This window comes from Hypanus sabinus, chromosome 6, assembly GCF_030144855.1.
Source record: "Hypanus sabinus isolate sHypSab1 chromosome 6, sHypSab1.hap1, whole genome shotgun sequence".
NCBI lineage: Eukaryota > Metazoa > Chordata > Chondrichthyes > Myliobatiformes > Dasyatidae > Hypanus > Hypanus sabinus.
The window spans coordinates 57,411,811-57,438,974 of record NC_082711.1 but is presented as its reverse complement, the minus strand read 5'-3'; the positions used below and the strand labels follow the sequence as shown (position 1 = coordinate 57,438,974).

Below are 27,164 nucleotides of genomic sequence, written 5' to 3'. Positions count from 1 at the left end.
CCACCTTCCACCCTCCCCCAACCTTCTTTATAGGGCCCCTACCCCCTCCTTCTTCAGTCCTGACGAAGGGTCTCGGCCCAAAATGTTGACTGCTCGTTTCAACAGATGCTGCCCGACCTGCTGAGTTCCTCCAGCTTGTTGTACGTGTTGATTTGACCACAGCTTCTGCAGTGTACTTCGTGTTTGCTAAAGAGTGATTGTTGACGGGTCATATTCTTCATGGAGGTTGGTGACCAGTGGTGTGCCTCAGGGATCTGTTCTGTGGCCCTTACTCTTTGTGATTTTTATAAATGACCTGTTTGAGGAAGTGGAGGGATGGGTTAGTAAATTTGCTGATGACACAAAGATTGGAGGTGTTGTGTATAGTGTGGAGGGCTGTCAGAGGTTACAGTGGGACATTGATAAGATGCAAAACTGGGCTAAGAAGTGGCAGATGGAGTTTATCCCATAAATGTGTAGTGGTTCATTTTGGTAGGTCATATATGGAGGCAGAATATAGTATTAATGGTAAGACTCTTGGCAGTGTGGAGGATCAGAAGGATCTTGGGGTCTGAGTCCATAGGACACTCAAAGCTGCTGCGCAGGCTGACTCTATGGTTAAGAAGGTATATGGTACATTGGCCTTCAGCAACCATGGGATTGAGTTTAAGAGCCGAGAGGTAATGTTGCAGCTATATAGGACCCTGGTCAGACCTCACTTGGAGTACTGTGCTCAATTCTGGTCACCTCACTACAGGAAGGATGTGGAAATCATAGAAAATGTGCAGAGGAGATTTACAAGGATGAAGGGTCTTGGCCCGAAACATCAACAGTGCTTCTCCCTATAGATGCTGCCTGGCCTGCTGTGTTCCACCAGCATTTTGTGTGTGTTGCTTGAATTTCCAGCATCTGCAGATTTCCTCAAGTTTACAAGAATGTTGCCTGGATTGGGGAGCACACCTCATGAGAATAGATTGAGTAAACTCGGCCTTTTCTCTTTGGAGCAACAGAGGATGAAAGGTGACCTGATAGAGGTGTGTAAGATCATGTGGATCACCAGAGGACTTTCCCCAGGGCTGAAATGGCTAGTACGAGTGGTCACAATTTTAAGGTGCTTGGAAGCAGGTACAGAGGAGATGTCAGGAGTAAGTTTTTTACACAAATTTCTAAGGTAAGGACATGTTCGGCACAGCTTTGCAGGCCGAAACATACTTTTTCTATGTTCCTAAAGGTGGCATCCATAATTAAAGACTCTCATCATCCTGGCTATGGCTCTTTGTGCTACTACCATCAGGGAAGATGTACAGGAGTCACACTCAAAGTTTTAAGAATAGTTTCTACCTCTCTGCTATCAGATTTCTGAATGGTCTATGAACCCATGAACATGATCTTGTTCATACTTACACTATTCATTTATTTTTGTAAATTATACCACTATTTTATGTCTTGTATTATACTGCTGCTGCAAAAATGATAATAAATCCGATTCTGATTTTGAATTGTTTCTGAATGAATGTGTCATCTCCAGCTATTTCGTTAACTGTGTGAGAACTATCCATAGTGCCTCTGTAAGTCACATCAAAATAATATATCAGCTGAAAGTCAGAGCACAAACATGGCTTTTTCCTAATTTCTTAACTGAGCAATCGATCAAATTCCTAAGAAAATAACATTACCTCTTTTTATGACTGAATAATGATTAATTCTGAGCCCTCCACTGCCAAATTGTAAAGCTCTTAGTGACATCATGTAGAAAATGCAAGCCTTTTTGGTTGTGAAAAGCTGCTAATGTTTACAAAGTCATCGAAACGAGGCTGGGACAAGGAGTTAAAAAGACAAAAGCTAAGATATTGTAATGCAAAGGCGTAATTTTTCTACAGAGGAAGCAGAGTGAGTAAGAAAACCATTTATTGTAAAACAGAACATGAATATATCAGTTAATGAATCATTTACACAAATCAATAAATTATATTTTGACATTTTTCTGTGAATTCTTACCATATTTTACTAAACTGTGCTTTGGCAGAGAGCAAGTGTCATTTATATTCTGGGCCACAGGCATGGTAAGAAACTTTACTTATCTCTAAAGTACAGCATAGACAAAAAAGCCTTTCATCACTTCTTTTTATTCTGAACACACCTAAGCTCCTCCACTTGTACATCAGTAATTTTGAAAAGTAATGAAGGGGTTTTCATCTCAGCCACCTCATCAGGAAATTCACTTCATATCTGCCTACTGCCTATGAAGAAAAATCTCTCAGAATGAAGACTTAAACACTCTTAGTTTGTTCGATTTATGTTCTTTGGTTTGTTTAATAGCATTCTGGATAAACATCTTCCATACATTTTTTTGTTTTATATTTGTTAATAAGAACTGTGTTTGTGTGGCTTTATTGGCTTCTGATAAAACACTGGGTAAACAAACTACCCTATGTATACCACTTACTATTTTATATACTGTTCCTCAATCCTGTCTCCTCTTAGCTTCTTCCAATCCATGGAAAAGCAGGCCTATCTTCTTCAATCTCTCCTCAGAGCTGAAATGCCCCTTCCCAGGCCACATCCGTCTCAGTAATCTCCTCTGCACCCACTTTATAGCTATCACATCTTACCTATGGTACAGTGAACAGAGCTTCATGCAGTGCTCCATCTAAGTTCTGCTCAAGGTTTTTATAAAGGGGTATTAATTCTCTGCTCATGTATTCTATGCTCTGACTAATGAAGGCCAGTATCTGGTCTTCAGAGAATTGAATATGCCTTCTTAACCACATTATCTACCTTTGCTGCTACATTCAAGAAATGTTGGACTTGGAATGCCAAGGTCCCTCTGTTTCTGAATTCCCCCAAGGATTCTTTCATTAATAGTGTGGGCCCTAACCTCATGAGTACACTCAAAATGGATCACCTTTTATTTACCTGGATTAAACTGCTTCGGCCACCTCTCAGCCTATTTAATCAACACTTTGATATCACCCTGTATGTATGAGTATGCTCTGCACTGCCCACAACTCCAGTAGTCTTTGTTCATCTGTAAACTTACTGATCATGCCTCCAATATCTACCTCCAAATTATTCATACATTCTAAACAGCAAAGTTCCCAGCACCAATCCCTGTGGAATGCCGGTGAAAACTGCAATTTCTTCTTTGTCAAATCCATCTGCCCAAGATGGATATGCTTTTCATTACAACGAGCGTTTGAACAGGCAGCTCCTGTTCTTTTAAGCAATTCAAGCTATCACTAAAGACATTAAAGACAAGCTAAAGACATTGGTGTGCATCATGATGACACTAAGATTGGGGGAGTAAGAACAGTGAGGAAGTCTACCCATGGCTTGCAAAGTGATCTGGACCAGCCAGAAAAATGTGAGATGATATAATGCAGGGAAGTATGAGATGTGCACTTTGGGAAGAGAAACCATAGTAGGATTGATATAATGGATGGGAGAACATTGAGGTGGGGGTAGAACAAAGGGATCTGGGGATACAGATCCACAATTCCTTGGAAGTGTCAACACAGGCAGATAGAGTTGTAAAGAGAGCTTTTGGCACCTCAACCTTCATACTCAGAGTATTAGGTACAGGAGTTGGGATGTTATGTTGAAGTGATATAAGACATTGGTGAGGCCAAATTTGGAGTGTTGAGTGCAGTTCTGATCATTTACCAATAGGAAGGACATCAATAAATTTGAAAGACTGCAGAGGAATTTTCACAAACATTGCTGGGACTTGAAGACCTAAGTTACAGGAATAGGTTGAACTGGTTATGATTTCATTCCCTGAAGTACTGGAGAATGTGTGGAGAATATCTTATTGAAGTATACAGAATTGGTTCCTCGAGGTTGTCAAAACTGGAAGGAGGTAGTGGGGATAAGCTCCCACTAACTATTAAATGCTCCCATTGGCGTGCAACTCAATTAGTTTCTGGCAACCAAGTCCAAATCCCTGGCATTCATGTGTGGCTTAGCTACTTATCCTGGCGGAATCGTTTCTACTGATGGGAGAAGGGGCAACGGTGGGTTGCTGGTGCCTAAAAACCAGTCACTCTGGGGAGATCAGCCATGGCTGGCAGATCAGCTAGGAGAAAACTAATTTCAAAACTACACTGCCTTGTGTCTATACGACTCATGGGGAATGCTTTGGGAGCAAACCCCCAAGGAAAAATCCAGAGCTAGAGTCCCTAAGACAGTCCTGCTTTGAGTTCAATGCTGACTGGCAACTCCTGTGATGCCACTGGTCCCAAACTGTATCAGTGTCTGCTGCTCCTATGGTTTCATATGCCACATGGAGATGGGGTGCCTGCTGCCCGGACGACAGCTTGCTCCCCATATTGTACTGCCCTGGCTTGCATATTGACTTCGACAGCGAGGACACAACATCCATGGTCGACCCCAAACAATGGAGTCCAAGATATGAAGTTATGAGGGACAGAGGTAGGGTGAATACATACAGGCTGCTTGGATAAGACAAGAACTACAGGTTATATGCTTAGGGTGAAAGGTGACATGTTTAAGGGGAATCTGAGGAGGAATTGCTTCATGTAGAAACATAGAAAATCGGTGCAGGAGTAGGCCATTCGGCCCTTCGAGCCTGCACCACCATTCAGTATGATCATGGCTGATCATCCAACTCAGAACCCAGTACCTGCTTTCTCTCCATACCCCCTGATCCCTTTAGGCACAAGGGCCATATCTAACTTCCTCTTAAATATAGCCAATGAACCGGCCTCAACTGTTTCCTGTGGCAGAGAATTCCACAAATTCACCACTCTCTGTGTGAAGAAGTTTTTCCTCATCTCGGTCCTAAAAGGCTTCCCCTTTATCCTTAAACTGTGGCCCCTCGTTCTGGACTCCCCCAACATCGGAAACAATCTTCCTGCATCTAGCCTGTCCAATCCATTTAGAATTTTATACGTTTCAATAAGATCCCCCCTCAATCTTCTAAATTCTGGTAAGTATAAGCCTAGTTGATCCAGTCTTTCTTCATATGAAAGTCCTGCCATCCCAGGAATCAATCTGTTGAACCTTCTATGTACTCCCTCTATGGCAAGAAAGTCTTTCCTTGAAGAGGGTGGTGTGAGTGTGGAATAAGCTGCCAGCGGGTATGGTAGGTGTGGGTTCAATTTAAGATGTTAGGATTGAAAAGAGGGGTATGGAGGGCTATGGTCTGGGTGCAGGTAGATAGCACTAGATGGAGGATCAGACCAGTACAGACTAGATGGACCGAAGGGCCTGCTTCTAAGTTGCAGTGCTTTATGTGAAAGTATAAGGCATGTATTTTACAAAAGTAACCATATAACATTCAAACTAATGTCTATTTCACAGGTAAATACAACCATTAACAGCAAGAGTATCAATTTTTTGTTTTAGACAGAGAAACATTGGAAGAATTTGGTTGTACTAAATGAAACTCTTTACATGATAATATTAGAGAATAGTGCAGTAAAACACAAAATATCGATGTTCCTCAATACCAAAGCCACCCTGTCCCTGATTTTGTGAGAAAAAGTGCAATGACTAAAATCTATCAAACATTTAATTTTTGGTTTCTTTATTACAGAATTTCACAACCAAGTATAATAATTAACATGAAGTCAGGCTTCAATATTGAAGAGCTAAGAAGTTTTATTTTTAACATTACAGTAATCAGCTTACACACTGATGACTAAATTTTTTAAAAATAATACTTGGTTACTGCACAACTGGTAGCAAATATGAAGCAACTTCGTCTTATTCTGATATTTTAATCACAATATACCAGTATATTTATCATAAGACTACAAGATCATAAGATGTAGGAACAGAATTAGGCCATTTAGCCCATCTATTTTTCTCTGCCAAAAGCAAGTTCTGCTTCGACACTCGCATTTCTGGAATTCTGCTAGCATCTTCCATAGTGGAGAATGATTCAAAATACTTACTAAGTTCCCCTGCCATTTCCTTATCCCTCAAAATGACCGCTCCAGTGTCATTTTCCAGCAGTCCACTATCTACTCGTCTTTTTTTCACTCTTTATATATGAGAAAGCTTTTTGTGTCTTATTTTATACTATTGGCCAACTTACCTTCATAATTCATATTTACTCTATAAGTTATTTAGCTGCCTTCTGTTGGTTTTTAAAAGTTTCCCAACCCTCTACCTTCCCATTAATTTTTGCTATATAATAATCCCCCTCTTTTGCTTTTATGATATCTTTGTCTTCCCTTGCCAGCCACAGTTGCCTCATCATCCTTTCAGAATACTTCTTCAACTTAGGGATGTATATATCCTATGCCTGCACCTTCCGAATTTCTGCCATAAACAACTGCCTCTGTTCTGCCGTCATCCCTGCTCGTGTCCCCTTCCAATCAAATTTCGGCCAGCTCCTCTCTCATTCCTCTTAATTCCTTTGCTCTACTGTAATACTGATACATTCAATTGTATCTTCTCCTTCTCAAACTGTAGAGTGGATTCTATTATATTATGGTCACTGCTTCCTAAGGATTCTTTTACCTGAAGCTTCCCAGTCAAACCTGGTTCACTACACAACACCAATCCAGAATTGCCATTGCCCTCGTGGGCTCAGCCACATGCTCTAAAAAGCCATGTTTCTACTAAATCCCTCTCTTGCGATCGAGCACCAACTGAATTTTCTCAATCTGCCTGCATATTGAAATCCCCATGACTATTGCAACATTGCCCTTTTTACTTGCCTTGTACATCTCCCTTGTAATTTTTAGCTCACATCCTGGCAACAGTTCAGAGGCCTGTATATAGCTTGTGTCAGAGGCTTTTCACCCTTTTGTTTTTTTTTAAAAGGTACCCACAAGGATTCTACATCTTCCAATCCTATGTCTCCCATTTCCAAGGATTTGATTTCATTTTGTATCAATAGAGCTCTTCTGCCTACCTATCTGCCCTTTCGATACGAGTGTATTCTTGGAGGTTAAGGTCCCAACTGTGACCTTCTTTCAGCCATGACTCAGCGATACCCACAGAATCAAACCTGCCACAAGATAACCTACTTGGTATAGCGTGTGTTTAAATACAACTCCTTCAGTCCTGTATTCATCACCCTTTTTGATTTTGGCCTCATTACACTTTAACTCATCCTACTGCCTGCTACTTTACCCCATCATCTGCCTGTCCTTCCTCACAATCTCACTACACACATCAAGTTGTATACCAACTACCCATCCTTAGCCCCATCACTCTGGCTTCCAACCTGCTGACAAATTTGTTTAGACCCTCCCCGACAATGCTTGCTAACTACGAGAATATTGATTCTCCTCGGGTTCAAGGGTAATCTGTCCTTTTTGTACGGGTTGTACCTTCCCCAGAAAAGCTCCCAATGAACCAGAAATCTGAAACCCTGCCCTTTACACTAATTTCTCAACCACACATTCATCACTGTTACTATTGCTGGTGAGGAGTTGGATATGGTGAGGGCCTACAAGTATTTGGGTGTGAACCTGGGTGACAGACTTGAGAGGAGCACCAGCACTGAGGCTTGGTATAAGAAGGGTCAGAGTTGCCTCTACTTCCTGAGGAGACTGGGGTCCTTCGGAGTACACAGGCCATCCCTTCACATGTTCAATCTTCTATGTGTTGCTGTGCTGGGGCAATGGCATCAACATGGGTGATGTCAACAGGCTCAATAACCTGATTCAAAAGGCTGGCTGTTATACGAGTTAAACTACACATACTAGAGGCTGTGGTAGAACAAAGGACCCTATGGAAAATCCTGGCAATTTTGGACAATGTTTCTCACCCTCTGCATGCCACTTTGGCTGAAAAGAGGAGCACTTTTAATAGACTAAGAAAGCCCCACTACTCCAAAGAGCACTATATGAGGTCATTCTTACCCTCAACCATTAGGCTGGATAATGTGACAACCTGTAGCTGGGGAAGTGTTGACCCCCTCCTTTTGGACTGTTTGAGGTAACTTATTTTTTATTTTTTATTACTTCTCTTCTGATATTTGTGCACTTGTAATGCTACTGTAACACTGTAATTTCCGTTGGGATCAATAAAGTATCTATCTATCCACCAAATCGTCCTGTTCTTACCCTCACTGGCATGTGGCACAGGCAGCAATCCAGAGATTAGTACTCTGAAGGTCCTGCTTTTCAGCTCACTGCCTAACTCCCTATATTCTCTCTTCAGGAACTTCTTCTTTTCCTTCCTGTCACTGGAACCAATATGTACCACAACTTCTGGCTATTCACCCTCCCTCTTTTGAATGCTGTGGACCCAGTCCGAGACATCTGTGACCCTGAATAAACATACCATCTGGTTATCTTTTTCATGTCCCCAGAATCTGCTCTCTTCTCCTCTAGATATGGAATCCCCTATCACTAATGCACTCCTCTTCTCCCATTCCCTTCTCAGCCAGAGACATTCTCAGTGCTAGAGACCTGATTGCTGCAGCTTCCGCCTGGTAGGTCAACCGCTCCCCACCCGCCCCCACCCCACCCCGCTCAACTGTATCCAAAGCAGTAGACTTATTACTGAGGGGAACAATGTAATCTGCACTGGCTGCCTATTCCCTCTCACTCTCCTGACAGTCACACACGTACCTGCCTCCTGCAACCTAACTACCTTCCTGTAGTTCATCTATCACATCCCCATTTTCCATACGAGCCGAAGGTCATCCAGCAGTGGCTGCTGTTCCTTAACACAGTCTCTATGGAGCTGCTGCTCGATGCACTTCATGCAGATGTAATATCAAGGAGATTAGAGGACTCCTGAATTTCCCACATCTCACTCAAGGAACATACCATTATCTCCAGATCCTTTCTCAGTGCACTAGCTATGTACTATCAGGAAAAAAAAACTTACTAGAAACTTTCTTACTTACCTACTTAGAATCTCCACCTATGCTTGCCCAAGCTTAAGTAATGTAGTACTACATTTGTACAGTATATACTTCATATATTTAAACAAATCAATGAGAAACAATTAATGTGAAGAAAGATTTCCAGAATAAAGGGTGCAGCATATAAAGATAAACATGCTTTCCATATATACATAAGTTATAATACTCGGTTGCAAGTTCAATTCATGCAAGTAATTCCTATGGGGTCACTGTTGATCTTCCACTTCATGCATTGATCTTTTTGCTGGCACCTCATTTTCCACGGCATCAGTAGAAAGAGAGAGATCCATTTTATATTTCAACTTCCATTCCCATCCTCTTCGAATTCTACCCAACCTTTTTGCAAGGCACGGGAATAGAAATATTGTTTTGCATAGCAAAACAATAATAGGCAAAAAAACTGCAATTATAAACGTTGGTGGTGTATACCAGACAAAGTACTTGAGCTCCACCCATTTTCTCCAAGCATACACGAGAGCATGAAGAGTACATAGGAATAATGCGCAATATCCCATCTTGGACTGTAACAGAGACATGGCATAGATATGTTAAGGTCTTGATTAAAATAAGCTTTACTGCTATAAAAAGTGAGTTTCATCTAGATGCCACACATGGGGGTGTACAAGATAAATGCTTCTCTGAGGAGGATTATATCGAGATAAAATGTAAGTTCCCCAAATGTGATCGATATTGGTATACATTTATTGCATCAGTTTATGCTGTTAAACCTATGTAGCTGTCATTTATATCTGGAGCCAAACCATTGTGTACAAGCATTTGGACTGCTTGAAATTTTCTGGCATTATTAGATCTGGTGATTATATAAAGGAGTCCATGTAATGATATCTAGAATGGCTTTGTTTTACATACTATTAAGATCAACTCTACTGATGTTCAATGGTCAAACTTGATGTTTGCCCATGGATATCATGTCATCCTGGGCATCCATAATTTTGCTACATTAGCCACTGGAGATTTACAAATATTTGGTTAGCAATAATCTCCTACTGATCTTCTATAAGCACTAGAGAGAAAGCTTGGGTCTTCTATTTCCCCAGAACTACATTTTTATTTAATTATCTGTAGATATGTAATCCAGTGTATTTCCTCATTCCATGGCTATGGTATCCTACTCAAATATACGCAAGCCATTTGATAATGGTTAAAGAGTTACCTGTATACATTGGAATTCTCTCCAATTCAGTGTATTACTGACAGAAGGAACTGAAGTCACAGCCAATATAGCAAGAATTGCGAGACCTAAAATTCCTAAAGAAACATAAATTTCCATTCTCCAGACATCATCTTCAATCCAGGCATTTTCTTTGTTTTCTTTCACCTGTTATAGCGATATGCAAATAATTATTTACAACTTAAGCATTGACATATATTATTCAGAAAGTACTCTGTAAATGTAAGTTCTTTGTAGTCGCAAAATATTGTAATATTAAACTATAGAAACTGTTGTATTAATAAACACATGCTTTATTTTTGAAGAGCTGCTCCCATTATAAATTCTCCCATAAATTAAGTCCGAAACATCCTGCTGATTCTGATTATGGGCTATAACCAGCACATAATCTTGCATCCTGCAATTATCTAGCAAGGTAGGAAGTTCTAGGCGGCCTTGCAATTTACAGATAATCTTAGAGAACAACTCTGAAGACTTCTGAATCTAGAAGGCCCAGCTTTGCTTTGCCCCGTCTTGTCAGTCTGGTAACAGTGGTAACAGTCTGGACGAGCTTATGTACTGGGTACCAAGGATGATGATGTAGTGGCAGTTCTGATATGAAAATCATCATCCTGAGAGAACAAGGCTGGTTCTTGGTGAATGAATGCAATTCTAAATCTCTGAGATGGTTGCTCAGCAATCCTGGTAACTTGTTGGAGAACTGTTGGAAGACGTATGACAGGAGTGCAGTGATATTCTCAAGCCCTTTTTGAACACCAGTTTTCAGAGTTGTAACAAAAACAGTCTGAAACTACATAGCAGATTTTGCTGATTTCACTGTAGCAGCCCAGACACTGGGTCCTTTCTGCTTATGCCACATTGGAAGCAGACACATTAGCAAGTAAATACCAAAAGCCATTTACTGGAAATGACGGGATCCAGATTCTCCTCTTTCTTGACATCTCATGCATGCTTTATAGTCAAACCTGTCACTAGAGCAAGCAGTTAATTATGAACATCCAAGAACCAGTGGCTGTAGTTTGTTATTTTGAAAGCTTCAAAGGAGTCTTCTCTGGAGCAGAACACATGGGAGATAGCTGGAATGGACTTTCTCCTATACTGCTGCAATGACTCAACAACCACAGATTCTTCTTCTAATCTATCTTCTGGTAGGTGACATATCAGTATTTGACCTAGCAGTGTTCAAGACAGGATTGGGTGATGGAGCACGATTGCTGTTGTCTTATTATCTGCAACATTACCAGGTGAGAATCGCTGCTCATTGCAGAGAAGACTCTTAAAGCAAGGGTGTGGTGAAGGGAGCATGCAATGTTTGTGGTTTCAACAATTTACAGGTCAGGATTGATTGTGGGTGAGAGAAGAGACTTTAGGGATGAGGATATTGTCACGCTCAATGGTCTCAGCTTCACCACAGTCCATGGATTTTGTGGCAACTGCTCCAGTAGAGGGCTGCATTCTTTCCTCTGGAAGGGAAAACATCAGTATGACATTGATTGTCCTGTATTTAGAGTCATGGGGCAGAGGGTCATTGGGACAGAATTACATCCCAAAATCTGAATCAGGTTTATTATTACTAACGTACTAACTAACATCATGAAATTTGATGTTTTGCAACAGCAGTACAATGAATTACATAAAAAAATTACTAAAAGTTACAATAAAAATATTAAAAAATACGTTGTGCAAAAAGAGAGCAAAAGGTAGTGTTCGTGAGTACATTGTCAGTTCTGAAATCTGATGGCAGAGGGGAAGGAGCTGTTTTCAAAACATTGAGTGGGTGTCCTCAGGCTCCTATACCTTCTTCCTGTTGGTAGTAGTGAGAAGAGGGCATGTCCTGGGTGGTAAGGGTCCTTAATTATGGATGCCTCTCCTTCAGACATCACCTATTCAAGAGGGCCTCAATGGTGGGAAGGTTAATACCAATGATAGAGCTGGCAGAGTTTACAATTCTCTGAAAATATTTTCAAATCCTGTGCATTGATGCCTCCATACCAGACAGTGATGCAACCAGTCAGAATGCTCTCCATGATACATCTGTAGAAATTTGCTTGGATCTTTAGTGACATACCAGCTGTCCTCAAAATTCTAGTGAAATATAGCTGCTGGCATGGCCTTCTTTGTATTTACATCAATATGCTGGGCCCAGGATAGATCATCAGAGATGTTGACAGCCAGGAATTTGTAGCTGCTCACTAATGCCATGGCTGACCCCTCAATGAGGACTGGTGTGTGTTCTCCTGACTTCCCTTCTGAAGTCTACAACTAATTTCTTGGTTTGACATTGGCTGCTACCCCACTCAACCAGCCAATCCATCTCACTTGGTATGCCTCCTCCTTGCACTCCAGACCATCAGCACTAATAATCAATCATCCATTTATATTAATACTATATTAATCCAATTCATTATTCTTCCCACATCTCATCAACTGCCCTTAGATTCTACCTGCACCAACAACGGGGACGATTCTCAGAGGCCAGTTAAGCTGTCAACCTGCTCATATTTGGGATGAGAGGAAACCAGAGCATGCAGGGGAGCCCAGCACAACAGGGAGAATGAGCAAACCACACAGGCAGCACGAGAAGTGAAGATTAAACCCAGGCGACCAGCACTGTAGGTGCACAGCTCTACTATCTCTAAGGCCCTCTACAGCCAGTAGTGTGCCTTTCTCTTGTGAGTCAGAGATAAGTTGCTAGTGAGTGTTTTGCAATGATTTTAGGTGATGCGCCTGCCCGAGTTGGAAAGCTGGCAGCATATAGACGTGGGTAAGAGGCTTGGGGTAAGCCCCAAGTGATGGGGGATTTGTTCTGCCTGAAAGCAAAGGGAAGCTGCAGATACAATGCAGAAGTCAGAAATTCAGGTCTGAGTGACAAATGCAGAAATGAGGTTCATTTTGGTGAAACTGACTAAGGAGCAGATATCATCCAGTAGACCAACAGAACTCCTCTAATTAGCCTGTAGCACCGAAGAGTTAATGTCTTGGATCATTGTCAGGAATAGGCAAGCTGAAGTGACCAACTTGGGAAATATTCACCACAATGACTCATTAATGTATTGTGCAGAAACCAATGTGTATCCCACACCACAAAAAATTCAGAACATTGTTGAAAACTTAACAAAATCCTAGTTGAAAAGAAATAAAGAAACTAAGGCATTCAGAATTTGAGAACTTATAATATAATCAGAAGTGAAATAACTAGCTTGCTCAACAAATGTCCTTCATGGAATGAATAACAGCATTTGTGTGCTTAAATAAAATACACTTAAAAGTACTTACACAAGAAAGGAAGTATTAAGAAAGAAGCAAAAAGAAGTTGGATGGAAGACAAATTTAGGATAGACAAACAAGATTATTTTGGCAGCAGGGCCATTACAGCAAGGCATAGTGGTTTTTGGAACAGTTTTTCAGATTTTTTTTATGATTGAATACATATCATTAATTATGGTTTGATGGAAGGAAGGAAAGAAAACTGGAAATAATAAGATAATGAATATTCAGGCAAGCAAAGGGAGAAGAGAGGTGAGAGAGCATCATGGGCTTGTTTGAAAATACAATATCTTTAAGTCAATTATTGCAATGAGGAGGGTATAGATTGCTAAATGAAAGGATATTTGATTAATTCCGTGAGGCTGTGGAAGGGCATTGTGGCAGCATAACTATGGAACAACAGAAGTTTACAAAAGTTATAAGATAGCCTAGAAAGCATTTACAAAGTCATTCCTGTGGTGATTAATTCACTGAGATTTCAGTAATGCAAACAGAAAAAATATTCTTGCAGTGAAAATAAGAGATAGTTTTGGCATTAATGCAGACGCAGGGTATACATTTTAGATATCAGTAAAAGAACATCAGTAGAAGCTGCTGCAGACTAAATATGAGGGAAATGAATTGATTAGCAAAGAACTGAGGGCATTAGTTTATCAATGTGGAGTTGTAGAATCTCCCAAACCTTGGCCAGATATGCAGTTAGATTGTACAATAGCACATCTGGATTAATGACAGCAACAATATTGACTGTTTTGCCATTCTTCAGCAGACAGAAGCTACATGAAAGTGATGGAAGAAGTGCACCAACATCTCCCCAGCCTGTCAGGTAATTTCTGTCCTATCTGTGGAATGGAAGAGCCTCCAAATCCTCCATTGGCTTCATCATTCACCCCAAAACCCACAAAGCTGGAGACGAGGCCTACAAAGACAGTTTGCTATCATCCATCTTCATGGACACAAAACTTATGATTTTGTTGATATCATTAACAATAGCATGTTGATGAAAAGAACAAAGGATATTAAACTCTAAACTCTCAATCAGTTCAAATTAAATATCTGAGATTAAAAAAAATCAAATTACAGTAAGCAAATTAAAACCATGGCTTTGGTTAGTCAATGTCCACAACCTCATGAACTTTTACTCCACCTGTTCATAACCATTACACATATCACATAATTGGGTGTAAGGAAAAGAACAAGGAGAGAAAGGAGGACAGGAATGGGCTCATGTTCAGGGAGAGGAGAGAGTGGATTGATTAGTGAGACATTAAGCACACGAGGCTGGAGATATGCTTTCAGAAGATTAGTAAGAGTGGGGGCTGAAGAGCACGAGTTCTGAGAATGAATTTGGAAGGGAGTGAATAGCGACGACAAGGAAGATGCTCATGGTCCCAAGGACTTTACGGTATGGAGTGTGGATTGGGGGCAAACAGTTGGTCAATGGCAATCTCTTTAAAAATAATTGTCCAGCTGGAAGACGACGCACACCTCAGACTTGACAGAAGCAGATTAAATGAGGCCGCATCCTCTTTCAATAATGTCAAACATACCTCAGTCTTCAATCAGGGCAGATGTAAGGGTCTGTGGTAACTTGTAGAGTATGAAGCCTGTCCAGTCTTAACTCAAAATTATTTTGCATGAGTGATTTCATAACATGTATGACTCACTATATTATCTTACACATTGAAGATCTGCATAACAAAATCCAGAAAGGCAGTATTGGTGCACTGTGTACTTAGTTACATTTAGCAATAGGGTTTCTGGTAAAGTTCCATTGCAAGGCACACAAAAAATAGTGTGTTACACAATAGAACTTCAAGGTCTTTCATGCCCCACTTGGGCTGAGATCCAGTTTATGTTGATCAGAACAAACTACAGGAGGATTAATACAACAGCATGAAATGACTGAGTAGTCATCATCTCTAAAGGAGGAAGAATTATAATGTCCACAAATAGGCACAGGCAAATTTAATCCTATAATTATGTAAAGCAAAATGTTGTATATGGCTGCATTCTGTGACAACTAGCATTATATCCATGTTTGATGTTAAGCGTTGATCTAAAGAGCAGAAATTAATTCCACTCCCTAGGAAAGTATCAACCTTAATTTTAAAGAGATTTCACAAAATAGCCACATAAAACAAATTCATACACTCTAATGTTACAGCTCTTCTTACCTGTTGATAAGCCCAGTTCAGTAATTTATATCTATACGATCTTCTCATAGGATAGCACAGACTGAAGAAAGCATGGAGAACAGCATAAAAAAAGCTGAGGAGTCCAAGTTGTTTCCGTGATAACATCCAGCAAGCTAGCCATTGAGGAAACTGTCTATACTTAGTGCCAAAATAAAGTTGTAAAGTAGCTGCCAAAATTCCTGGCAAATAAACTAAAGCCAAAAGTATGATGGCAACAACAGGCAGAACTTTGTTCATGACCAAAATCGGAATTTTATAAAATACATTTTTGTTTTCCATCATAAAGGGATGAATGATGTCCCTGAGCAAAGTGTAAATGAAAACAACTATGGACATGCTTCCAGCCAGTTTGATAGGAAAACACCATTGAGGGAAAAGCTCCAGTTGTCTGTTCAGTTGTTGTGGATATTCAAAGTTATCAAAAGGAAGATGATTAGATGATGCCAAATTTCCTGTTGGTATTCTAGAATTCTGCAAAACAAATTAGCTAGAATCAATTAACAAATAGACGAGGTGGAATAACAGGTGAAATATTTATCTCAATTTCTCCAGAACAAATGTGCAGTTATGAGGATTCATTTGGGTGCAAGACATGCCTAACTTTCTGTGGGGTATTTAGAACAGCCTCTGTTTCAGCCCTGCCAAAGGCTCTCGGCCCGAAACGTTGACAGTACTTTTTTCCGTAGATGCTGCTGCCTGGCCTCCAGCATTCTGTGCGGGTTCCTCGGATTTCCAGCATCCGCAGACTTTCTTTTGTTTTTGTTTCAATCCTACTTGGGCCCACTCTCTCAGCTTATTTTCTGGTAGCTCAAAGACTGCATTGGTACCAATCCTTCATTCCTGCCAAGCTCAGAAGTTTCCTCACTTTTGCTTCACTATCCATCTTGCACTTCCCTCCAAATCCATCCACCTCTAGATCTTTTCCTATCTTTCAGCAAATCTCCAGCTCTCTCTCTGATAAGTTAACCACCAACATACACTACAAGCCCATGGTGTCCAATAGCTATCTTGATGATATTACTTCCCACCCTGTCTCCCCTGGAGATTTCATTCCATTTTCTCATCTCTGTCATCTCCAGCCATTTGCTTCAGTGATGAGACATTGCACTTGGGTGCCCATGAATTGCCATCCTTCTTCCAAAACCATGGCTTTTCCCCCTCTACAACAGTGCACAGAGGTTTTAGCCAAATTTCATCTAATTGCCACACCTGTGTACTCCCCAGGATTTTCAGCTGTGCATGCGTTACCTGGAGGCTGCTTGTGTAGATGATGTTCATATGCAAGATCTGTGTCAGGGTTACTTCAGCATTACTTAAAGGGTTCATACCCAAGCAGGTGAAAACCCAATGGCTGGGAACCACAAGACCATAAAAAATTGTAAGACAGGAGCAGAATTAGACCATTTGGACCATCGAGTTTGCCCCATCATTCCATCATAGCTGATTTATTACCACTCTTAAAACCATTCTCCTTCCTTCTCCTTATCTCAGTTATGATCCCTTTAAGTAATGTACTTTGGCAGCTCTCTCTTACTCAGGCCTTCTCCCAGATCTCAACCCGTGCCTGAACAATCCCCATCCCAGGTTTGACTATCTGCATCTTATCATCTGTAATTAAGACATCTGCAAAGCTCTGTGCAGGAGTGGAGGCATGAGTCTGAGAGGAATGCGCTTCTAAAAAGTGATGTCACAACCATAATGGAATAATTGCCCAAGGATATATCTTTTGCGGATCTATAATTCCATAAAATGTTAAGTTGTAAAGGCCATTTAATCTACATCAATTACATCAGCATTTCCACCAACCACAGATTTGCTCTAACTTTGGCAGTTTCTTTACAGATTGGCACTTTAATCAAACTGTTCTAAATTTACACTATTTCAATATTTGTCTATTTGGACATACTGATTTGTTAATGGTTTAAAAATTTTGTATAAAGATGTTCTCATTTTTTCATTTATCATTATTCTGAATAAACTCATTCAGAGATTACCCCCAAAAATGCTTTGGCAAGTGCCATTTTTCTCCCCATACTATCCCATTACAGTTTAAATTTGAAAGTTCATAGCTGCTGGAAAGTGGCAACACAAGTGGATCAGGTGGTACAGAAGGTATACAACATGCTCGTCTTCATTGAGTATAACAGGCAGGAAGTCATGGTGCAGCTGTCTAAAACTTTAATCAGGCCACAATTGCGACACTGTGTACAGTTCTGGGCACCACACTATAGGAAGGATGTGGAGGCTTTGGAGAGGATATAGAAGAGTTTAACATGACTTGCCTGGTTTAGAGTGTGTTAGTCATAAGGGGAGGTTGAACAGACTTGGAATGCTTTCACTGGAGCGTTGGTGGCTGAGGGGAGACCAGATGGAAGTATTGTACATACAGTTAAGAAACACAGTTTAGATAGTCAGAATCTTTTGTTAAGGTTGAAAGGTCAATTACTAAAGGTTATTAGTTTAAGTTGAAAGGGAGAAAGTTTAAAAGAGATTTGTGAGGCTTTTCATTTTACTGAGCCACATGCCAGGGGAAGTGATGGAACAGATATGATAATGACGCTTAAGGTGCAGTAACAAGCAGGGAATATTGTGGTATGGACCACGTGCAGGTCAAGAGGATTAGTTTAGATTGGCATCATGGACGACACAGGCTTCATAAACTGATGGGCCTGTTCCTGTGCTGTAACGTTCTGTTCTATAATTTAATAGATATATTTTGTGATAGCTTATATTAAGTACTATTTTAAGCAGTTGTATTACTCTAATCATTAAAATACAAGGCAAAGTTCTTTCTCAGTTGATGTAATTCATGAGAGAATTATACAGAAAAATGTGCACATTTAAAATGATAGTCCAAATCCAATGTAAAAACTACAATGAAATATAATACAGGCCATTGTGTCCACATCCTGAGTATTAAATCATGACACAAATGCCTTTAGGCAATGTCAAGGCTTAAAATGAACTGTATACAGAAAATACAGTTTGAAATATGTGCCCTTCAAAATATTCACATGAATGCAAATGAGGTAAGACTTGCTAGACCTTATCCACTAAAATAAAAAAAATCAAATGCAAGCTTAAAAGAATTCGGGATTTTTCCTTTCATCCTATTTAGAATGTTGATCATTCTAACCTTGATTTTTTCCCAAAAATCTGCTCAAAACATATTTATCTGCAGTTTTACATAATATTCCTCATGACACCTATTTAGAATTAGGCATAAGTCATACCTATGCAAGTAGCCTTGGATTAAATTTAAGACACAGAAGTTCTGATTTTTAAGAATGCAGTCGAGGTGACATGAGGCACATGACCTCACATGATCTCACTGTTCTACTGACTCATTTACATTTTATGGATTGTCATTGGCTGAGCACAACAATGGAAACTTAATTCACACTGGTATATTGGACAACAAACAGGAAAAGAAAACCGATCTCACTATGGTGACTAGTGGTGTGCCTCAGGGATCTGTACTGGCTCCAATGTTGTTTGTCATATACATTAATGATCTGGATGATGGAGTGGTAAATTGGATTAGTAAGTATGCAGATGATACTAAGATAGGTGGCCTTGTGGATAATGAAGTAGGTTTTCAAAGCTGGCAGAGAGATTTAGGCCAGTTAGAAGAGTGGGCTGAAAGATGGCAGATGGAGTTTAATGCTGATAAGTGTGAGATGCTACATTTTGGTAGGACTAATCCAAATAGGACATACATGGTAAATGGTAGGGCACTGAGGAATGCAGTAGAATAGAGTTATCTAGGAATAATGGTGCATAGTTCCCTGAAGGTGGAATCTCATATGGATAGGGTGGTGAAGAAAGCTTTTGGTATGCTGGCCTTTATAAATCAGAGCATTGAGTATAGGAGTTTGGGATGTAATGTTAAAATTGCACCGAATTACAGGAAAGATGTCAACAAAATAGAGAGAGTACAGAGGAGATTTACTAGAATGTTACCTGGGTTTCAGCACCTAAGTTACAGAGAAAGGTTGAACAAGTTAGTTCTTTATTCTTTGGAGCGTAGAAGGTTGAGTGGGGACTTGATAGAGGTATTTAAAATTATGAGGGGGATAGACAGAGTTGACGTGGATAGGCTTTTTCCATTGAGAGTAGGGGAGATTTGAACAAGAGGACATGAATTGATAATTAAGGGGCAAAAGTTTAGGGACAACACGAGGGGTAACTTCTTTACTCATTGAGTGGTAGCTGTGTGGAACGAGCTTCCAGTAGAAGTGGTAGAGGCAGGTTCAATTTTGTCATTAAAAAAAAAAATTGGACAGGTATATGGACTGGAAAGGAATGGAGGGTTATGGGCTGAGTGCAGGTAGGTGGGACTAGGTGAGAGTAAGCATTCGGCACGGTCTAGAAGCGTCGAGATGGCCTGTTTCTGTGCTGTAATTGTTATATGGTTACTGGCTCATTGCTTATGCAATTGTTTCCTCTTAACTGCGTATACAATATCATCCATTTACATTATAGCTAAAATAAAATTTATTTTAAAAATATATTACTTCTATTCATAAAAATACATCTACTGGAGATATTCATAAATTAAACGAAAGCTTTGTGAATTAACCTGCTAAATTATGACTAGAGAATTTACATAATTCATTGCGACTTGCATTGACCTACTCAGTGCAGATTTGCCTGCATTCCTGGGCACGTCACTGCCATTTGGCATCGGTCTTGTGGGGAGACCTGCAGTGCAGAGGAGGTACAGACAAGTGAGCATCTGCCTCCCCTCACAACATCACAGCAGCAACATACAAGCACGGGCATCCAAAATGGATGATAGTGGTTGGTTCTCTACAGAACTGCTGCCCGTGAGCATACATGAATAGGCTCCATGTGGAGTCTATAACACTGTACTTCTCAGATTTATAGTGGGAGTCTGTAAGACTGGAATTTCAGACTATTAGAGGTCAAGTTGAAATAAGACATCTGGTGCCATGTGCCTGTTTTACTATCCAATAAAATCACAAATGATACTTTAGATCACTGCCAATATGCAGGCTCAACAAGCAATTAGGAAGGCAAACAGTAGGGTTGTCTTTGTTGCAAGAGGCTTTGAGTACAAGAGCAGAAACACCATTCTCTAACTGCACTGACCTAGAGAGACTGGAACTGTGTATATAGTTGAACTCCCTGTATAACAGAGGAGATGCATCTGATCAAGAAAGTGCAGTGAAGATGTACCAGATTGATATGTGAAATGGTAGGATTGTCAATTGTAGAGATATATCATGGAGACTGGGTCTCTAATCTCCAAGTTTCAGATAGGGAGCTGATGCTTCTTCTGTCTGTGGTGTCCATATCTGGGGGTGGGGTGGGGTGGGGGGAGGAATGGTCACAGATTCAGGGTGATGGCATGAGAAGAAATTTCTTTATCTGGGGAATGCTGATGGAGAAATTCTAGGGGAGGTTCATGAGAATGATCCCAGAAGTGGAAGGGTTAACATATGAGGAGTGTTTGATGACTCTGGGCGTGTACCTGCAGGAGCTTAGAAGAATGAGAAACATAGAAAATAGGTGCAGGAGTAGGCCATTTGGCTCTTTGAGCCTGCACCACCATTCAGTATGATCATGGCTGATCATCCAACTTAGAACCCTGTACCTGCTTTCTCTCCATACCCCCTGATCCCTTTAGCCACAAGGGCCATATCTAACTTCCTCTTAAATATAGCCAATGAACCGGCCTCAACTGTTTCCTGTGGCAGAGAGTTCCACAGATTCACCAATCTCTGTGTGAAGAAGTTTTTCCTCATCTCAGTCCTAAAAGGCTTCCCCTTTATCCTTAGACTGTGACCCCTCGTTCTGGACTTCCCCAACATTGGAAACATCTTCCTGCATGTAGCCTGTCCAATCACTTTAGAATTGTATATGTTTCAATAAGATCCCCCCTCAACCTTCTAAATTCCAGTTAGTATAAGCCTAGTCAATCCAGTCTTCCTTCATATGTAAGTCCTGCCATCCCAGGAATCAATCTGGTGAACCTTCTTTGTACTCCCTCTATGGCAAGAATGTCTTTCCTCAGATTAGGGGACCAAAACTGCACTCAAAATTCTAGGTGCGGTCTCACCAAGGCCTTGTATGACTGAAGTAGAACCTCCCTGCTTCTGTACTCAAATCCTTTTGCTATGAATGCCTATGAATGAGGGGGAATATTATTGCAACCTATCAAATATTGAAAGGCCTAGATAGAAAGGATCTGGAGAGGATGTTTCTTGTGGAGGGTAAGTCTTGGAGCAGAGGGCACAAACTCAAAATAGAAGTACCTCCCTTTAGAATAGAGATGAGGAAGTATTTTTTTAGCCAAAGAGTGGTGAATCTGTGGAATTCATTGCCACAGTCAGCTATGGAGGCCAGGTGATTGGGTATATAGGTTCATGATTAGTAAGGGTGTCAAAGATACGCAGAGATGTTTGGAGAATGGGTTTAAAAGTAAAATAAATCAGCCATGATGAAATGGCGGAACAGACCCAATTGTCTGAATGGCCTTATTTTGCTCTTATGTCTTATGGAATCTCTGGAATTATTTACCCAGGAGCCTAAATCATCAGCAGCATTCAAACAGGCAGGAAATAAACATGTGAAAGATCAGGGAATTGAGGTTCTTGAGGAAGTGGCACAAAAGAGGAGTTTATGCCTGGATCAGATTAGCCATGATGAAATTAAGACCATAAGACCATGAGATACAAGAGCAAAATTTGACTATTTGGCCCATCGAGTCTTCTCAACCATTTCATCACAGCTGATCCTTTTTCCCTCTCAGCTCCAATCTCCTGCCTTCTCTCAGTATGCCTACATGCCCTGATCAATCAGGAATCTATCAACCTCTGTCTTAAACATATGTAAAAACCTGGCCTTCACAGCCATCGGTGGCAATGAATTCCACAGATTCTAGGACAAGAGGGCACAAATTCAGTATTGAAGGATGTCCATTTAGAATAGAATTGCATTGGATTTACTTTAGTCAGAGGGTGGTAAATCTGTGGAATTTGTTGCCACGAGTGGCTGCGGAGACCAAGTCATCAGATGCATTTAAGGCAGGAATAGACAGGTCCTTGATTAGCCAGGGCATCAAAGGGTATGGGGAGAAGGCTGGGGAGTGGGATAACTGGAAGAATTGGATCAGCCCATGATTGAATGGCACAGCAGACTCAATGGGCCAAATGGCCCGCTTCTGCTTTTATGGTTATATATGTATACATATTGAAATCTGTCTTGACTAAAGAACCCTTTGGGACAATGACTTGCAAGGTTTCATTCTCCTCTGATTAACGGAGACTGGGTGCACCTGGTCTTTTAGCTTCAGGTTTATCAATTTAGGCAAAATTCAGGACTATCACCAATTGTAATTACAGTCACCTTTGGAAAATAAAAAAAAACATCTGCTCGTATTCAATATTTTTCAGAATGAGGGTCTCAAACTACACCATTGCTTGGAAAAGTTTGCCAAACTTTCAATAAACAATACTTCTGAATGAAATTAGTTCTATTCTATCTCACCCTTCTTATGCCATCTGCTCCACACTCCATTGTATACATTTCACTTTCCTTATTGCGCGCAGGGCAAGCACTCTCAACGTCCATTGGGTCAGTATTAATACCTGGGAAAAATACCAATAAAACGACGTGCATTATCGCAGGTTCTACTACAAACTCAAACTGAGCATAACGCTTTAAAGCGCCATTACTTTGGTCACAGACAAAAAAGAAGCGATCGCTCAAATATATCTGAAATTGAAAGTCTAGAACTGGAGACATTTTACAGTTGGATGAAATTGGATAGTCAAATGAAACAAATGTAACTAACACCAGCCGAACCATTCGCGCCGATTCTCCTGTGTGTGGCTAACTCACAATTCCACCGATTTGTCTTTTACCCGAGCACCACCGTGGCGTCGCTGTACGGCGAAAGATAGCAAAGTGGAATAGACAGAGTGAACCAGATTTACTGACTTGTTGCCCCACGCATTCCCAAGTGCTGTCAGCCGGAATCAAGCATGCGAATGAGATAGGGAAAGACCCTTATCAGTTTTAAACTTCCTCGCCTGCAATGAAACTTACCAGAGTGTAGGTCACGTTCATTCCATCCACTGTCATTCATTCTCCAAACCACGCCCTCCTACAACTTGATTGGCCCAGGCACCCTGTCAATAACACCCACCCAAAAAGCCAGATTTACTTATCCCAGTTTCCGGGTGGCATTGCAAATGATATCATATTTGTCAGGAGCTGAACTCTCCCGCACCGCAAAGTGTCGTACAATAAAAATCAGCAAAAGCTGCCTTCAAATTGAAAACGTATGTCCAAGATCCCGAGATCTTGAAAGGCGCTAGATAAATGCAAGTCTACATATCGTACCTGCTCGAATTAATCTTCAACTTTGTACCAGAAATTACAGTGTGATTAATTTCATAGCAACGTAAATTGTGAGGGAGTTGGTGGTTACCGGCAACAGTGAAGTGTTGCAGTCTCCTTTGACTTCATAAAAATAACGTTTCTAAAATGGCGTATGGTCATTCCCACCTAAAACTGATTTATGGCAGATAATCTCCATAAAAAACATGCGTATTATCCATCAGTTTCTCAAACACTGGTAATTCCTTCAGATTGTGTGTTTTAGGAAATGTTAAATGATTTCTCATAAAATGCATGTCTGATCATGATGCTGTCTTAGCCCTTTGCTCTGCATCTGTGCACCCGGGACATCGGGTGAACACACACCAGTCTTCACTGTGGAGTCAGCAGTGGAGCCCCTTCAACTAGTTTCTTGGTATCAGCTTCTGCCAACGTCAGCTTGAGCCAGATGTTGAAGGGTGTGAGGGAAGAGAAATGAGTTCAGTTACTACTACAAGGGAGAAAGTGCTCAAAAAGCTGAAGGACCTAAGGGTAGGTAAGACATTTGGAGCAGGTGAACTGCATCCTAGGGTTCTGAAAGAGGTAGCAGTAGAGAACGTGGAGGCATTAGTAATAATCTTTTAAAAAAATCATTGAATTTTGGCATGGTGCCAGAAGACTGCAAATTTGCAGACGTCACTCCACTGTTTAAGAAAGGAGGAAGGCAGCAGGAAGGAAATTATAAATCATTTATCATGACCTCAGTGGTTGGGAAGATGTTGGAGTAAATTGTTAAGGATGAGATTATGGAGTATTTGGTAACACCGGACAAGACAGGACAAAGTCAGCATGGTTTCCTTAAGGGAAGATCTGGCCTGGTGAAGTTGTTGGAATACTTTGAGAAGATTACAAGTAGGAGATAGAGTGGATGTTGTATATTTGGATTTTCGGAAGGCCCTTGACAAGGTGCCACACATGAGGCTGCTTACTAAGTTAAGAGCCCGTGGTGTCACAGGAAAGTTACTAATGTGGCCGATTGGTAGGAGGCAGCGAGTGGGAGTAAAAGGATCCTTTTCTGGTTGACTGCCAGTGACTAGTGGTGTTCCTCAGGGGTCAATGTTGGGAGTGCTCATTTTTATGCTGTACATAAATGATTTAGATGATGGCTTTGTTGCCAAGTTTGCTGATGATACGAAGATAGATGGAGGGCAGGTAGTGCTGAGGAAACAGGAAGGCTGCAGAAGGGCTTAGTCAGATTAGGAGAATGGGCAAGAAAGTGGCAAATGAAATACAATGTTGGAAAATGCGTGGTCATACCCTTAGGTAGTAGAAATAAATGTGCAGACTACTTTCTAAACAAGCAGAAAATCCTAAAAATCTGAGATTCAAAGGGACTTGGGAGTTCATTTGCTGAACACCCTAAAAGTTAATTGTAGGTTGAGTCGGTGGTGAGGAAAGCAAATGCAATGTTAGCATTCAGTTCAAGAGGTCTGGAATACAAGAGCAGGGATGTGATGCTGAGGGGCTTTATAAGGTACAGTCAAGACCTCATCTTGAGTATTGTGAACAGTTCTTGGCTCCTCATCTAAGAAAAGATGTGCTGGCATTGGGGATGGTTCAGAGGAGGTTCACAAGGATGATTCCAGAAATGAAAGGGTTATCGTGTGAGGAACGTTTGATGACTCTGGGTCTATACTCACTGGAATTTAGAATAATGAGGGTGGATTTCATTGAAACCTTTCAAATGTCCAAAATAAAAACAGAAGAGCTGATTGTGGATTACAGGTAGAATGGAGACAAGCTCACTCCAGTCAACATCAAAGGGTCTGCAGTTGAGTGGGTGAGTAGTTTCAAGTTCCTCGGTATACACATCATCAAAGATCTCACCTGGCCTGTGCACACTGGCTGTGTGGCAAAAAGAGCACAACAGCCTCTCTGCCACCTCAGGTGACTGAAGAAGTTTGATATGAGCCCCCAGATCCTCAAGACCTTCTACAGATACACCATTGAGAGCATCCTGACTGGCTGCATCACCACCTGGAACTGGAGCTGCACCAACATGGATTGCTGGGCTTTGCAGAGAGTGGTACAGACAGCCCAGCACATCTGTGGATGTGAACTTCCCTCTATTGAAGACATTTACAGCTGCAGGTGCAGAAAGAGGGCCTGGAAGATCATGGGGGACACCAGTCACCCAACCATAAACTGCTTCAGTCAGCTGCTTCCATCTGGCAAATTATACCACAACATTAAAGCCTGTGACAGCTTGGTGACAGCTTCATTCTACAAGCCATTAGATTTATAAATTCACGTGTCTGTACATCGCAACAGAGACATAATGCAAATATTTTTATTCCCTCATGTTGTGGGATGGATGTAAGATTTAAATAAGTTCAAATTCAAAATGTTGAAAGGCCAAGATAGAGTAGATGTGGAAAGGATGTTTCCCATGGCTGGTGAGTCTGGGACAAGTGGGCACAGCCTGAGGATAGAGGGACGCCCATTTAAAACAGAGGTGTAGAGAAATTTCTTTAGCCAGAGGGAGGTGAATTTGTGGAATTTGTTACCACAGGCAGCTGTAGAGGCCAGGTTGTTGGGTGTATTTAAGGCTGAGCTTGATAGGTTCTTGATTGGACATGGCATCAAAGGTTACAGGGAGAAGGCCGGGGAGTGGGGCTGAGGGGGGAACAAAAGGGTTCAGCTATGATTGATTGGTGGAGTGGACTCAAGTCAAGTCACTTTTTTTATTCAAGTCAAGTCACTTTTTATTGTCAGTTTGACCATAACTACTGGTACAGTACACAGTAAAAACAAGACAACATTTTTCAGGACCATGGTGCTACATGAAACAGTACAAAAACTACATTGAACTACGTAAAAACAACACAGAAAAAAACTACACTGGACTACAGATCTACCCAGGACTGCATAAAGTGCACAAAACAATGCAGGCATTACAATAAGTAATAAACAAGACAATAGGCACAGTAGAGGTGATGCACCATCAATAACTCACACTGAGACGTAAGGCGAGATATCGGCTTTTATTGACTGGAAGAAGGAACCAGGAGTGAGTGTCTATCATACAATGTCCTGGAGACTGAGGCCGAGCGTCAGGCCTCAGATCACCTTTATACAGGGGTCTGTGGGAGGAGCCACAGGAGCAGTCAGCAGGGGGTGTGTCCAGACAGGCACATAGTTCACCACAAGAGAGCAGTAAGTTGGTGTCAGTCTAGGCTCTGGGTATTGAGGAGTCTGATAGCTTGGGGGAAGAAACTGTTACATAGTTTGGTTGTGAGAGCCTGAATGCTTCGGAGCCTTTTCC

The 27,164-nt window shown here is 41.0% G+C and overlaps 1 protein-coding gene across 4 annotated transcripts; it reads right to left on the bottom strand.

Annotated features, from left to right (window-relative positions):
* Positions 1 to 5,576: 5,576 nt before the first annotated feature.
* LOC132395494 (metalloreductase STEAP1-like) lies at positions 5,577 to 23,982 on the bottom strand. 4 transcript variants are annotated; one of them, XM_059972195.1, is made up of 5 exons: positions 23,864 to 23,982; positions 23,006 to 23,106; positions 15,470 to 15,961; positions 10,008 to 10,172; positions 5,577 to 9,354 (listed from the first exon to the last, which is right to left on the bottom strand). In XM_059972195.1, exons 2-5 carry the CDS (start codon positions 23,087 to 23,089, stop codon positions 9,040 to 9,042), a joined length of 1,056 nt encoding a protein of 351 aa, XP_059828178.1. In that variant the 5' UTR covers positions 23,090 to 23,106; positions 23,864 to 23,982; the 3' UTR covers positions 5,577 to 9,039. The 4 variants fall into 4 exon arrangements, with proteins under 4 accessions (XP_059828178.1, XP_059828176.1, XP_059828177.1 ...); XM_059972193.1 differs by lacking the exon at positions 23,864 to 23,982 and adding an exon at positions 23,567 to 23,652; XM_059972194.1 differs by lacking the exon at positions 23,864 to 23,982 and adding an exon at positions 23,459 to 23,542.
* Between the last annotated feature and the right edge of the window lie 3,182 nt (positions 23,983 to 27,164).

Excerpts from the sequence above, each read along its gene's own strand:
- LOC132395494 (XM_059972193.1), bottom strand. The coding sequence starts at position 23,606 with ATGAATGACAGTGGATGGAATGAACGTGACCTACACTCTG. Across the intron at positions 23,107-23,566 it reads TGAACGTGACCTACACTCTG|GTATTAATACTGACCCAATG; the intron begins GTAAGTTTCATT and ends TATTTTTCCCAG. Across the intron at positions 15,962-23,005 it reads GAGCAGATGGCATAAGAAGG|AATTCTAGAATACCAACAGG; the intron begins GTGAGATAGAAT and ends TTTGTTTTGCAG.